Source organism: Citrus clementina, unplaced genomic scaffold (assembly GCF_000493195.1).
Source record: "Citrus clementina cultivar Clemenules unplaced genomic scaffold, Citrus_clementina_v1.0 scaffold_7, whole genome shotgun sequence".
Classification (NCBI taxonomy): domain Eukaryota; kingdom Viridiplantae; phylum Streptophyta; class Magnoliopsida; order Sapindales; family Rutaceae; genus Citrus; species Citrus x clementina.
Window position 1 is genome coordinate 14,346,810 of NW_006262075.1, and position 12,788 is coordinate 14,359,597.

At 31.3% G+C, this 12,788-nt stretch overlaps 1 protein-coding gene across 2 annotated transcripts; it reads right to left on the minus strand.

Annotated features, from left to right (window-relative positions):
• Nucleotides 1-7,040: 7,040 nt before the first annotated feature.
• Nucleotides 7,041-10,716, minus strand: LOC18036830 (probable disease resistance protein At1g61300). 2 transcript variants are annotated; one of them, XM_024181015.1, is made up of 3 exons: nucleotides 10,526-10,716; nucleotides 7,879-10,122; nucleotides 7,041-7,743 (listed from the first exon to the last, which is right to left on the minus strand). In XM_024181015.1, exons 2-3 carry the CDS (start codon nucleotides 10,111-10,113, stop codon nucleotides 7,324-7,326), a joined length of 2,655 nt encoding a protein of 884 aa, XP_024036783.1. In that variant the 5' UTR covers nucleotides 10,114-10,122; nucleotides 10,526-10,716; the 3' UTR covers nucleotides 7,041-7,323. The 2 variants fall into 2 exon arrangements, with proteins under 2 accessions (XP_024036783.1, XP_006427600.1); XM_006427537.2 differs by having other exon boundaries at nucleotides 7,041-10,122.
• Between the last annotated feature and the right edge of the window lie 2,072 nt (nucleotides 10,717-12,788).

Here is a 12,788-nt window from a genome sequence, read left to right on the forward strand (position 1 = left end):
TTTCGATTGCACTTGCCGCGATGATTATAATTTCGCCGTCGATTGCCCAAAAGTGAAAGGCCATATTCATGTTCTAATCACCATAAGTTTTTAATTCCCACAAAAATTGCAATCCTCTAATTCTAATTTTACGTCTTAATTGCTGTCTCGAGATCAATTTTTTGCACAAATCAGTGAAACTCTAATCAGTTCTAAGAAATTTTTAGAATCTACGCTCACTGAAATGCTATTAGATTTACTCAACGGGCTGCAACGGTTGCTAGTCGCTGCATCAATTATCCAATAATTAATTTCAGCCGTTAGATTGAACAAGAAAGTATCCAACGACTTTGTTAAATAAGGACAAAAACTGTGGTCTGGAACTACCGTTGCAACATAGATGGATCCCGCGAACAAATAAATACCAATTTTCTTAACTTTCATTATGTGATTTCTTTTAATAAAAGAAGGTGGCAGAGGAGAAAATGGGAAAAGCATCTGGCGCAAATTGTTGATGAAGAAGATGATGAAAGATTTAAGAGCGAAAACCTTTATGATTTGGGTATTAACTAACTTTCTTCTTGCATTGACTATTAATTTCCTCTCTGACATTATGTCAGTCAATTTTTCTCTATAATTTATAATTTATTGTTAAATTAATTTAATCATTAAGGATATATAAATTATTTAACTTGATTTATATTTTTAAAATATTTAAATTTTATAACTAACACCAAAATTATAAGTAAAATGATAAAAAGACATATAAAGTTAATATCATTATAACTGTAGAAGTATTTGAACCTATTTTTAAAACATGAGAGACAATTTCGTTTAATTTTTTCTAAACAATAAGAACAGTCCTCATTTTTCTTTTTTAACGGATGTCTTTTGTGAACGTGTGGTCTTCTGTAAAATTGAAATTGTAATCCGTAATCTAAAAAACGCAATGAAAATTTTAAATATATATATATATATATATATATAAAACATAGAATTAATGCACTTTTTTCAGATTCTGGCGAAATAGAAACTTTGTCCAATTGCTTCTCGGATTTGAAAAGTGCAGGCAACGAAGCTACTTGTCCTCAATAATTCATAGGATGTCATAGCTGGTCCGGCTACGCATTGTTTTTAGTACATGCCGTGTTACATCTCGGAAGAATTCTAAGCTAAAAGCCTTTTGCAAAATTATTGAATGTAGGGGGATATTGACATTAGTTGCATTTTGACATTTGGCAAGGATAGGCAATGAATAACTTGTTTTCAATAATTAACAAGATGAAAGGGAATCCAAACATAGGTTGAATGACATGTCTTACCCTTTTGTAAATGACGACTTTTCCCTGATTCGCATTTGCAGTAGTTAAATTTCGAAGGAGCTGATAGCCCTCCACTAAGTACTAATTTGTCAAAATTAGAAGAATCATGACTTTTTTTTTTTTTAATGAGATCTTCTTATTTTTACTTTTTACTTTACTTTCAAGTTTATATATAGCGCTATCCATAATATCATATTTTAAGCTGAAGCTTCTTCAAATGTTAAATTACGGACAACACAACTGAATAGATATGTCAATAACTGTTTAAATTTTACATTTTTTTTTTCAGAAGGGGTGTCACCGATGTTATTTGATGAAAATACAGTCAAATCGCACTTATAATTATACCCTTGTAAACCAAAAGCGAAGGGAAAAATTTTTCGTGACTAAATTACAGATCCTTAGTCTCATTAGTTTTTCACTATCGTCAAGCAAGCTCTTATTAGCTTGCAAAGGGCATTAAACCCTTCATCAACACTTTTTCAAAGACCAATTTTGTCATAAAACAAGCATAAAAAATTAAATCTACTTGGTTAAAATAATTATAAATAAATTATTTAAAAAATAAAAATAAATTATAATTTGAAATTTTTTATTTTTTATTTTGTATTTATTAATTTAATTATAGAATAAGCTCATTTAATGTTTATATTTTTAAATTTTAATTATACTTTATAATAAATATTGAAAATTTAACATCAATGGGAGAACTTGTTCTAATAAAAAATAATTTCCTTCGTCTTTACAATTCTATATCAAACCTAGGGATGGTAGGAAAGCCCATATGGGCAATGTGAACCAAGCTTTGTCCAACTCGGGAGTGAGGCGTGCCAGATCAAGGCTTCAATAGTACATTTGATAAGCCTGGGCATGGGAAGCCCTAATTTTATTGAAAAAGTTTAAAAATATATATTATATTGAATAATTATATTTACTTATCCAACTCTTACATATGTTGGGAATTTTAAACCTTTAACTTCAACTTTTCAAGCCTAATTTTATTATAATAAAATTTTAAAAATTATAAATTTATCAAAAAAATGAAAAAAATTATAAAATACAAACTCTTGGTTTTCTATGCTCAAATAAAATAGTCCTTAGTCATTACAGTACCCTCTCCTTCCAATTCCTCTCCTTAATTCTTCTTTCCTTTGCTTTTTATTTTTCCGCTCATTTATTCAAACCAAACACTACCATAAAATATTAACCCAAAATTTGTTAGAATTTTAGTATAACACCCAACACCCAACAACCATCTATAATTTTAGTATGTTAGATAGTGTAGAGGAAAAGAAATTCCATATCAGACAAAATTGAAAGATAAAAAATTAGTTAAAAAATATTCTCTTTTTTGCATCAATTTGGGTACAGTAGCGACCGCCTTCTCAAATGTTTCCAACCATTGATTAAAGAGATCCTTGAGCAGCAACAAAGTGTTTAACCTTTTGGTGGAATTTATTATTAATACCCCAAATTAGAATCCTTGATATAAAAAGGCAAACTCTAAGTTACATTTCATGTACCTTACACCCACGATATAAAAAGGGATTGTTCTTTCACAAAAGAAAAAAGGGCCAAAATATACAAAATGTAGAAAGAAATTTCTCGCTCTAATTTTGAGAGAAATTTTTTTTCTATTGCTAGTTGTTTATAGTAGTAATATAAAGGCACCTATATATCAAATGCATATTAAATTTGAGTCATAACCTGAAAAATCGTTGGTGATAGATCATGATCTAGTAAGATCATCGATGACAGATTGTAATCTAATAAGATTAGTGGTGAAGGATTGTGACTTCAAAAGCTAAATTACTTAGTTAAATTACTTATACGGGAAAGTAAAGATATGATTTCTAGATTATTATGATAATTTAATATAATGTATAGGAACTTCAATCTAAATATTTATATTATAAAATTATTTTTAACCAATGGTTCCTACATATAGTTTGATGAAATCATATATAGAGATGATATCATCATTTCAAAATAAGTTCATTTTCAAAAAACAATTATCCATTTACTAAGTTCACTAAGTTTCATACTCATTCTATTTTTCTATATTCATCATCCCCCCAGAACCTAAACAAGAGATTTGCAGGCACACGAGTAGACCTAGTGATAAGAGATATTTTGAGTTATTCCCACTTGATGGTGCTAGGATTCACATATGTTATTATTAAGACATTTTGGATTGTATAACTATATTTTGATTAGATGATTAAGGATGATTAATGTATGTTGACATTAAAATAGTTGGGTGATATTTAGTGTTATGGTTGAGGAGATTGATTGATGAATTTGGTTGAATAATGAACTATTTCAGAAGTGTTTATTTTAGACATTTGCAGGTTTGAAAAAGTCATAAATTTAGGGGAAACTTTGCCCCCTTTTTTTTAGTAAATCCATATTAATACGTTTATTACTAGTCACGTTAGATGATGAATAGACATGCTTACCTTTAGAATTCAGAGCGGGTCATTTCATCTAATTCTTTTATCTTTATCTAGGATTGTAGCTTGCCAAACCCTAGAAATCAATCCCGCATCTTTGCTGCTGTTCAAATAGTGTTCTTGCTGTCGTTAGAACACTAATGACGAGTTCAAATAGTGTTCTTGCTGTCGTTAGAACACTGACGACGACTACGATGAAGATGCACGCGCAAAACTAGGCCACAAGTCTCACCAAGTTACGCTTCCATGTCACCAAGTTACTAAGATTTGGTAAGCATTTTGATGCTTCCATTATCAGTTTGATTCATTTAGTGTCATCAATTATTCCCAGTAGTCTTTCTCCCTCTGTGGAAATAATCATTGTTTTTGCTTTGATAGTTTACAGGAAACTTGATCCCATATAATAGTTTTGCTAGAACTTAATTAGTTATATTCACATGTGCCTAAGCCTTAGCCATATTTAAGTTCTTGTTTCAAAACCTAGATAAAATGAACTTATAATTGCATATTAATTGTAAATCAAACAAAAGGGTAAAGGAATTAATTAGTTATATTCACATATGCCTAAGCTTTGAAGGAAAGTTAGCAGCCTTTATGGGTACCCTTTTGGTTCCACATTTTATTGCCGCAAAGAATTAATTAAAGTTACATCAGAAACTTGAAAGTTTTACTTTAATAGATAATTCTTTATAATGATACTATTGGCTATAGTCAATTGGTGTTGCACCTGCAGGTTGAGAGAAACTGCTGGACTTAGGAGTTTTGCTGGGTATTTGTTGAGAATAGGAATTTATCTACTGGAATTTGACTGAGAATATGGGAGAAGTCTTGCACTACAAGATTTGACGGCTTCATAGCTAGTAAAATTTAAAGCATTTGCTCGAGTTAACTTTTTTTTTATTACTTTGGATGGGTTAATTGTTGGAGACAAGTGTTTTTGGATGGTGTTATTAATATAAAGTGTTTTTAGACTTGATAGAATGTATAATTTAACTTTTGGTTTATATTGAATTTGTGATTAAACTCATATGTAGGAATGCATAAATTTAAATAAAATAATTTAGAATTTCTTTTAATATAAATTCAGATCTTGGGACAAAAAAAATCAGTCATAAATTATGTGGCAAACAAAATAATTAATGATAAAAATTTTCAATTATTAATTCCATCACAAACAAAATAGTTTACCCACTAAAATTAATTGGATAATAATGTACGTGTAAAAGATAATTTTCCCGCCAAAATTTAAGATAAAATTTAATTTTCGCTCCAAAAAATTAATTAAAATATTCATATTTTAAGATGACTGACATATGACTTCGAAACATTATCATAAGTTAATGGTACTTTTTTTCTATCATAAAAGAGTGACAGATACGTAGATGATAGATAAATTCACTGTCATCCACCCCCTTTATGATAGTTTTTTTTCAGTCATCTATTGTCAGTTTTCATGTAGTGATTATTATTGTTATTATTATTTATTACTACTACAAACATTTAGTATTAATATTAATACTATGTTGACGCTTCTACTTATTTGTAGTTGGGCCTAATTTTTGTGAAGCCCATTTTAGTCATTTTCATCCAACCCATTAACTAATAGCAGACATAAAATAAAGATTGACGATAAAACAAGAGCTAACTTTTTCTTCCACCTTTGGTCGGCCATGAATGTTCAAGTTAGAGTATAAACATAGAGTTATTGTGTTTTATCTCTGTGATTAAGGATTGGAAAGTTTTGATTCTTGAGCTTATTGTATGAGTTTGGTCGGCCATGATGCTAATTCATTGTATTTGAATTTTTGTGAATTAATGAGTAAAGGCATATCTAAAATTGGGCTCCTAATTCCTTGTATTTTAATTTTTTGTGAATTAACGAGTAAAAGTTCTCAATTTTAGATTACAGATTTCAGGACATAATAGTCTTGGGAAAAAAAATTATTTGGAATAATTTTGATTGAATTTGGCTTTGAAACTTTTATGGCCTATATATTAATACGTCTATTTAAGCCCTACAAATTTCATAATTTTGGTATTAGTAATTTATTTTATAATAATCGAAGATTGAGGGCTGGTGATTTATATTTCTGCACTCCACATAAAACCTTTCCATTTATGAAGTATAGGAAATAGTTTGATGAGTATAATAGATTATTATTACCTTTTTATATGAATATAATATTCACGGGTAATATTCATAATAAACTGCTCTTAAAAGAGCCCACGGGTCGTAAAGCGAACATAAAGGTAATCATCCATGCCTCGCGCATTTGGATGGTGAGAGAGAAAAATGAGAATTGTTTTTTTTTTTTTAATAAAAAGGAAGATGACAAGAGAATTTGGAGATACGATATTTCTTTTTTTTTTTAATTTTATTTTCCTGTAAGAATAAAATTTAATTAAAAATTCAAAGAATTGCCAATCGTTTTCTTAGAGTTTAAAAGTAATATTGACTGCTGAATTTATCCACAATTTTTTAAATTATGATTTTTTTGGGTTGGTTCATAGACAAGGACATTATTGTAATTTTAAATCTCATAAATAAAAGATCCAAAATTCTATGAAAAAAATATACTCTTTTTTATTAGCTTATATTTCTTAGAAAGTCGCTCCAAAAAAAAATATATTTAAAAAAAAGTATTATTTTAAAATTTTCTAATGTTTCTCCTAATTTGCTCTGTTATAATTGTCATGTTAATACAAAATCATGATAATCAAACAAACAAACATTAGTTATCAATAGAAAAAATGATATTAAATAAATTGTCATTTTCAACAAACAATAATAATATATATATATGATAAAAAAGAATAATTATATTACTCTAACCAATATTTACCGAGAAAAAAACTCACAGGATACATATTGCGGTGAAACCTTTATTATTTGTGTGTGAATATTTGGTGGCAACTATTAAGGCAAAAGCAAATCCAATATTAAGACAAATAAATAATTATTTAAAGGTAACATTTACAAATTCACGAGTTTTTTTTTTTTTATCAAATGATGTGTATTAATTTCAAATGAGAAGAACTTAGAAAAACATTATATTTAAATACAAATCAACTTTAATAAGTCTCTTTGACGCAATGCATTATTTAATTATTTAATTTGTTTTCATCTACTCGTCCTGCAAAAATAGAACAAATTGCAGAAACACTACTGGACCGAAACTGTTACAGAGCATGATCAGAGCTGTGAGGATGAGCACACTTGATTATCTTCTAGCTGACATGTAACAGTTAGTTAGCTGAGTCAGCATTATTGTTAACAAACTCATTAATCGTGTATAGGCGTTATAACAAACTCTAGTCAGCTTCTTTACAATGTATAAATACCGAGCTTAAAACATTTTTGTATAATACAGTTTTAATTCTAATAAATTCCAAATTGATTCTTCTTCATATCTTTTCTTCATTTTCTCGTTGATTTTCTTACTTACCAAACACACATTTACATAATCTTCCAGAAACCATGCAGCAAAATTGACATGGAAGGAATTTAATAGAGAAAGAGATATGGGCATTGAAAGTTACCTGAGATGAGTTGCTGCATTATTTATATTCTAGAACCCCACAAACTTACAGTAAGGATTGAGGACATCTTTAGCATTGGCTTGATCCCACTCCAATGTTTCCCATAATTCTTTCTTTATCTCAATAACTTTAAGCGCAGCGGGTGGAGATGGTTGCCCATTATCAAGCAGAGGAAGCGAAAGAGAAAGCCGCTTCAATTTGGGGCAGCCGCGTACTTCAATTTCTTGGAGAGAATTACAAACCAATACCCCATTATTGCTGCAGAAGCTCTTAAATTCTGGCAAGAAATAAAAACCCAACCTCTTCAATCTAGGAAGTGTAACAGTATTAATGATGGTATTTGTAGCTAATTCTTTCTCAGTTTCTTCATCCTCGACCACTACTATCTCCTCAATTGAAAAGCACACTTTGACTTTGAGAACTTCCAAGTTTTGGAGGGCAGGCAATAACTGAAGTGAGAACAAATTCTTTAAATTAGGACAACGAACAAATGAAAGAACTTTAAGATCATGTGAAAACTTGCCAATGTTAACTAATCCTTGTTCCCTTGGTAAAACATCATTTAAGCTTGCCACGTCGCTAACCTCAAACATTTGTAAAAATTGAACATCTTCTGGGAGCACAATGGGTTCTTCTCTTTCACAGATTTTGCAATTCATTAAGCTTACTGATTTATCTACTTCGAGATCAGTAATCAGAATTCCCCTCATGTCAGATGCCGACAGCAGAAGACAATAATTTTTTGATCCTCGACCATCTGTAGATTTAACATATATGTTGAAATCTTTGAGTGTAGAAAAATGGCCTTCAAAAGTGTCCAATCTATTGCTCAATCTAGCTGCCTCTTCCACTGTTTCTCGTAAAGCTTCCCTCCCAAAAGATAATTTCAATTTGTAGAGATCACGTAGTCTAGGTAATATACCAGTCGGGAACTTCTTCAGCGGCAGCGAATAGAGATAAAGATAACTAAGGTTTTCCAACATTTCCATACCTTCTGGGACTTCTTCTATCCTTGTTGCTTCGAGGTCCAAGTAGTGGAGAGCCAACAGCTTTGCCACAGAAGGAACTCGCCTTAATCTTAAACAGTATCGAAGCAACAACGATCTTAGATTCGTCAAGTCAGAGACGGAACTTGGCAAGACTTCGATGTCGGTGTGAGAAAGATTGAGAACCTTCAACCCATGCATGTGCACAAAGAAACATTCAGGAATCGTCCATAGATTTCCATTTGCTTGTAGCAACAAAGTTGAAAGAATGTCACAATGTGGGGACATATATGAAGGGATTTCCTTGATGTTATTCTTCATCAGTGAGACTCTCTCGAGATTCTCTTTCCATTCTTGTTCAACGGGAAATTCTTGCAAACGTAGGCCAGCTTTCGCCATGAATAAAGGACTCTCGCTTGTAATGCTTAACGCCATGTCTCTTATAAGATCATGCATCTTCACACATCTTCCATCTTTAGCGCTTTCCAATAAGCAGCAATTTACAAGCCTATTCAATATAGTATGCCCTCTATCATTTTTTGCTTGGACATCCTTCACTTCTTCGATAAACCCTTCCGCAATCCAGTAATCTATCAGCTCCTCCTTTGGGATGGCAAAGTCTTCAGGATACAATGCACAATACAAGAAGCACTGTTGGACCTTGTCATCTTTTAAGCGATGGTAACTGAATTCTAATCGACCGAGTACATCAGCATTTACGCCATTCCGACTTCTTACAAGTCCACGCAATTCATTGAGCGCATTTCTCCATTCGTGAATTTCATCTACACCTCTCATGCAACTAGCTACAGTGACAATTGCCAGCGGTAAACCGGCACATTCTTCAACAACTGAGTTTATGATTTCTTTATCCAAATTCAGGATTTGTGAAGTGCTAATCCTAACTTTGTCCAAGAACAAATTCAATGCTTCCTCTTGAGAAAGCAGTTCAACTCCGATTTCTTTGCAATCCATAAAACGACAGACCCCCAATGAACGTGTAGTTATTACCAATTTGCATCCGTTTTCTTCACTAGGCTCAGGGATCCCTACTTCTTCAAGACGAAATTCTTTCCACATATCATCTAGTATCAACACAAACTTCGCTTTAGCTTTCAACATTCCTGACAACCTCCCTGCACGTCTTACTTCATCTTCATTTTCTGGAAGACTTTGGTTCAATGCAGCTGCAATTTCATTTTGCAGTTTAATAAGATCAAGTGGTTGGGACACGGTGACCCAAATCACAACATTGAACTTATTAGTTTCTTTCTGGAGTCTGTTGTTAATTTCTTTCATGATAGTTGTTTTACCAATACCGCCCATACCCCAAACTCCTATCTTTGTGACCTTATCACCCATCAAATCCTCCCAAATTCTTTCCACAACTTTCTTTGTCTTTTCGCCTGCTAATGTTGCCGTGGTCAACGTCAATCCTCCGGTTGGAGGTGGAGCAATCACCAAACTAGTGAAAGAACAAGCCTTTTGATGATACTCTTTCACTTCTTGAATCTTCTCCTCAGCATGTTTTCCCAAACGCGCACGTGAGAAATATTTTCCTTTCTTCACTTCCTCCTCAAAACTATGTGCTTCGCTGTTGATCCTTTCTACGTTTTCCAACCAATCATTGACTTCATTACTTGGTTGTTTGTTCCCCAGATCACACTCTGCCTTCAATGTTGCTTCTATATCTGCTTTCTTGCAATTTAATTCCTGTAATGGTCTTTCAAGATTTTTCATTATTTCACTGAGCTTTCGGTGGCGGCGAACATATTGGCGTATCGGCGGCCCCACACACTCAAAAAATTGAAGGATTGTTCCCATAAAATCCATAGGCAGGTCCTACAAGTATATCACTATAACATTAGCGTATATGATTTCTTCTGGAGCAATTTCATTTATCAAAATTGCATCAAATTTTGGGATAAAATGTTAAACCTAAAGGAATAAAAATAATAATATAATTTCTTTGAACTAATTTGGAAGATTTACAAAATATGCTGAGCTAAATCCGTGAAAGACATGATCTGAACATATATTTTGAGTTACGGATCCCCAGGTAATCCAATAAGAATTTGGTAAAAATTAATAATATTTTTTGACTAAAAATTTCAACTTACATAGATCAGTTAATGAATGAAAATATGTTTCTCAATTTGACATGACCAAATTAAGAACTAACAGCATATCAGATAAAATAAATCAGTGGTGCAATATAATCTAAAAGAAAATATAGCTTAATTACCTGAATAAACCGGCTTGCTGTAGCTTCTTCAAATGTTTTGTCAAGGGGAAGAAAGCATCAAGGCTGAAGAAGCCAAAACAATATGACCTTTTGCTGAATGGCACTACTCTTCGTGATTTGTCGGGAAAAACAAAAAGAAAAGAGGAAAAAAGAAGGGTCAAGAATCATAATGAATGCAAGCTAGTAGCTACATAAATATTATGTTAGTTAATATTTTTTTCATAATTTACAATTTATTATTAAATTAATTTAATTATTGAGGGTATATAAATCATTTGGCTTAATTATTATTTTTAAAATTTTTAGATTTTATAATCTACATCAAGGCTAGAAGTAGAATAAAAAATTAACGTATAAATTAACGCAGTTATAACTATAGAAGCATTTAAACTTAATTTCAAATATAAGAGAGATTTCGCTTAATTTTTCTAAACAATAAGAGCAGTCCTCATTTTTCATTTTTTTCCTTTTTAACGAGTGTCTTTAAGATAAGCGATGAAAGTTTGAAAAAAAACGACAGCTACTTGTCTTCAATAATTCATAAGATGAAAGGGATGGTTATTGTCTTATTAGCTGGCCTGGCCACCACGCGTTGTTTTTAGTCAAAAAGTCTTGCGCAATGCAATTAAATTTCCAAATAAATGCAATGACGATATTTTCATTTCAGGTGCGACGTCGGTTCGATGCATCCGATTTGATCATAAGGGAAAAAAATATGGAATCGAAAGTACATTGGAGAGCTGTTTTCGGAATGATTTGCGTAATCTAGAAGGGTAATATAAATAATAATTATTAATGTCATTAAATAAATTAAAAAGTTGAAGGGTAATTTTAAAAATTTTAGTTTCTAACATAAAAGGAATTTAAATGCTTCACTACAGTGTGAAATTCAAATTCTACATTATGATGGATATTAAATTCTAATATAAATTAAATTCTTATATATTCTATCTAATCAAATAATAAAAATAAAAATAAAATTTAAATTACTTTTCTCTCCTTCTACTCCCAACCAAACACCCCATTGGGCCTTAGGTGGCCTCCTACATCACCAGTAAGGCTAAAAGTCTTATTGGAATGACGACTTTTCTCTAACTGGCACCTACTGTTAAATTTCCAAGTGGCCACTTGTCCACTACTCACGATGTCATATGTTAACCTGAAGCTTCTTCGATTGCAAAATTGCGGACAACACAACCGAAGATGAAATGATACCTCGATATTATTGTTTAGACTTTAAATTTTTCGGGACGGGGCTTCACCGATGTTATTCCCTGAAATTGCAATCAAACTACGCTCACAGTTACACCCTTGCAAATGGAAAATTAAGTGGGGAAAATTTTTGTGGCTCCCAAAGAAATTAGAAAAAGAAAACTGAAATTTATTCGTGTTTAATTACTAAATTTTCATTACTAAATTGCAGATCCTCAGTCTCATTAGTTTTTCACAATCGTCAAGCAAGCTCTCATCAGGCGCAATAAACTCTTCATTAACACTTTTTTTATGGGCTCAAGTTCATACCTAGACAAATACATCTGGAAGTTTATATTTGTAAGTAAAATGGCATCAATATGCTACGGAAAAAAAATTAGAAGAATTAATATGGTCATTAATACAAATGACAATATGACATTAATATTCTCTGGAAAGATTTATATGGTCATTTATGCCAACTCTCTCTACACGTGACATTAACATTTCGTTTTGACATTTTCTTTCTACACATACAAATCCCAACTCTCTTTTCCTGTTAGATTCCAATAAAATAGATCATCAATTGTTGATAGTATCCATCTCAAGCTTAACTAAACTTCAAGGACCAATTCTGTCATAGAACAATCATTAAAAAAATAAATCTAATTGGGTTAAAATAATTATAAATAAATTATTTTAAAGAATAAAAAAGAATTAAATTTATTTATATGAAGTACAATTTAAATTTTTTTATTTTTTATTGTGTAGTTATTAATTTAATTGTAGATTAAATTCATTTAAAATTTATATTTGAATTATATTTTATAACAAATATTGAAAGTTCAACACCAAAGGGAGAAATTATCCCAATAATAAAAAAAAATTCCTTTGTCTCTAAAATTCTATATCAAACCTATGGCTGCCGAGAAAGCCCATATCAATATGAACTTGACTTGGGCCTAGGCAATGGGAACCAAGCTCTACAAGAGCCTGAGAGTGAGGTGAACTAGACTCGAACTTCACTCGATAAGCCTCAGTCTGAGAAGCCTATAGTTTATGAAAAAAAATT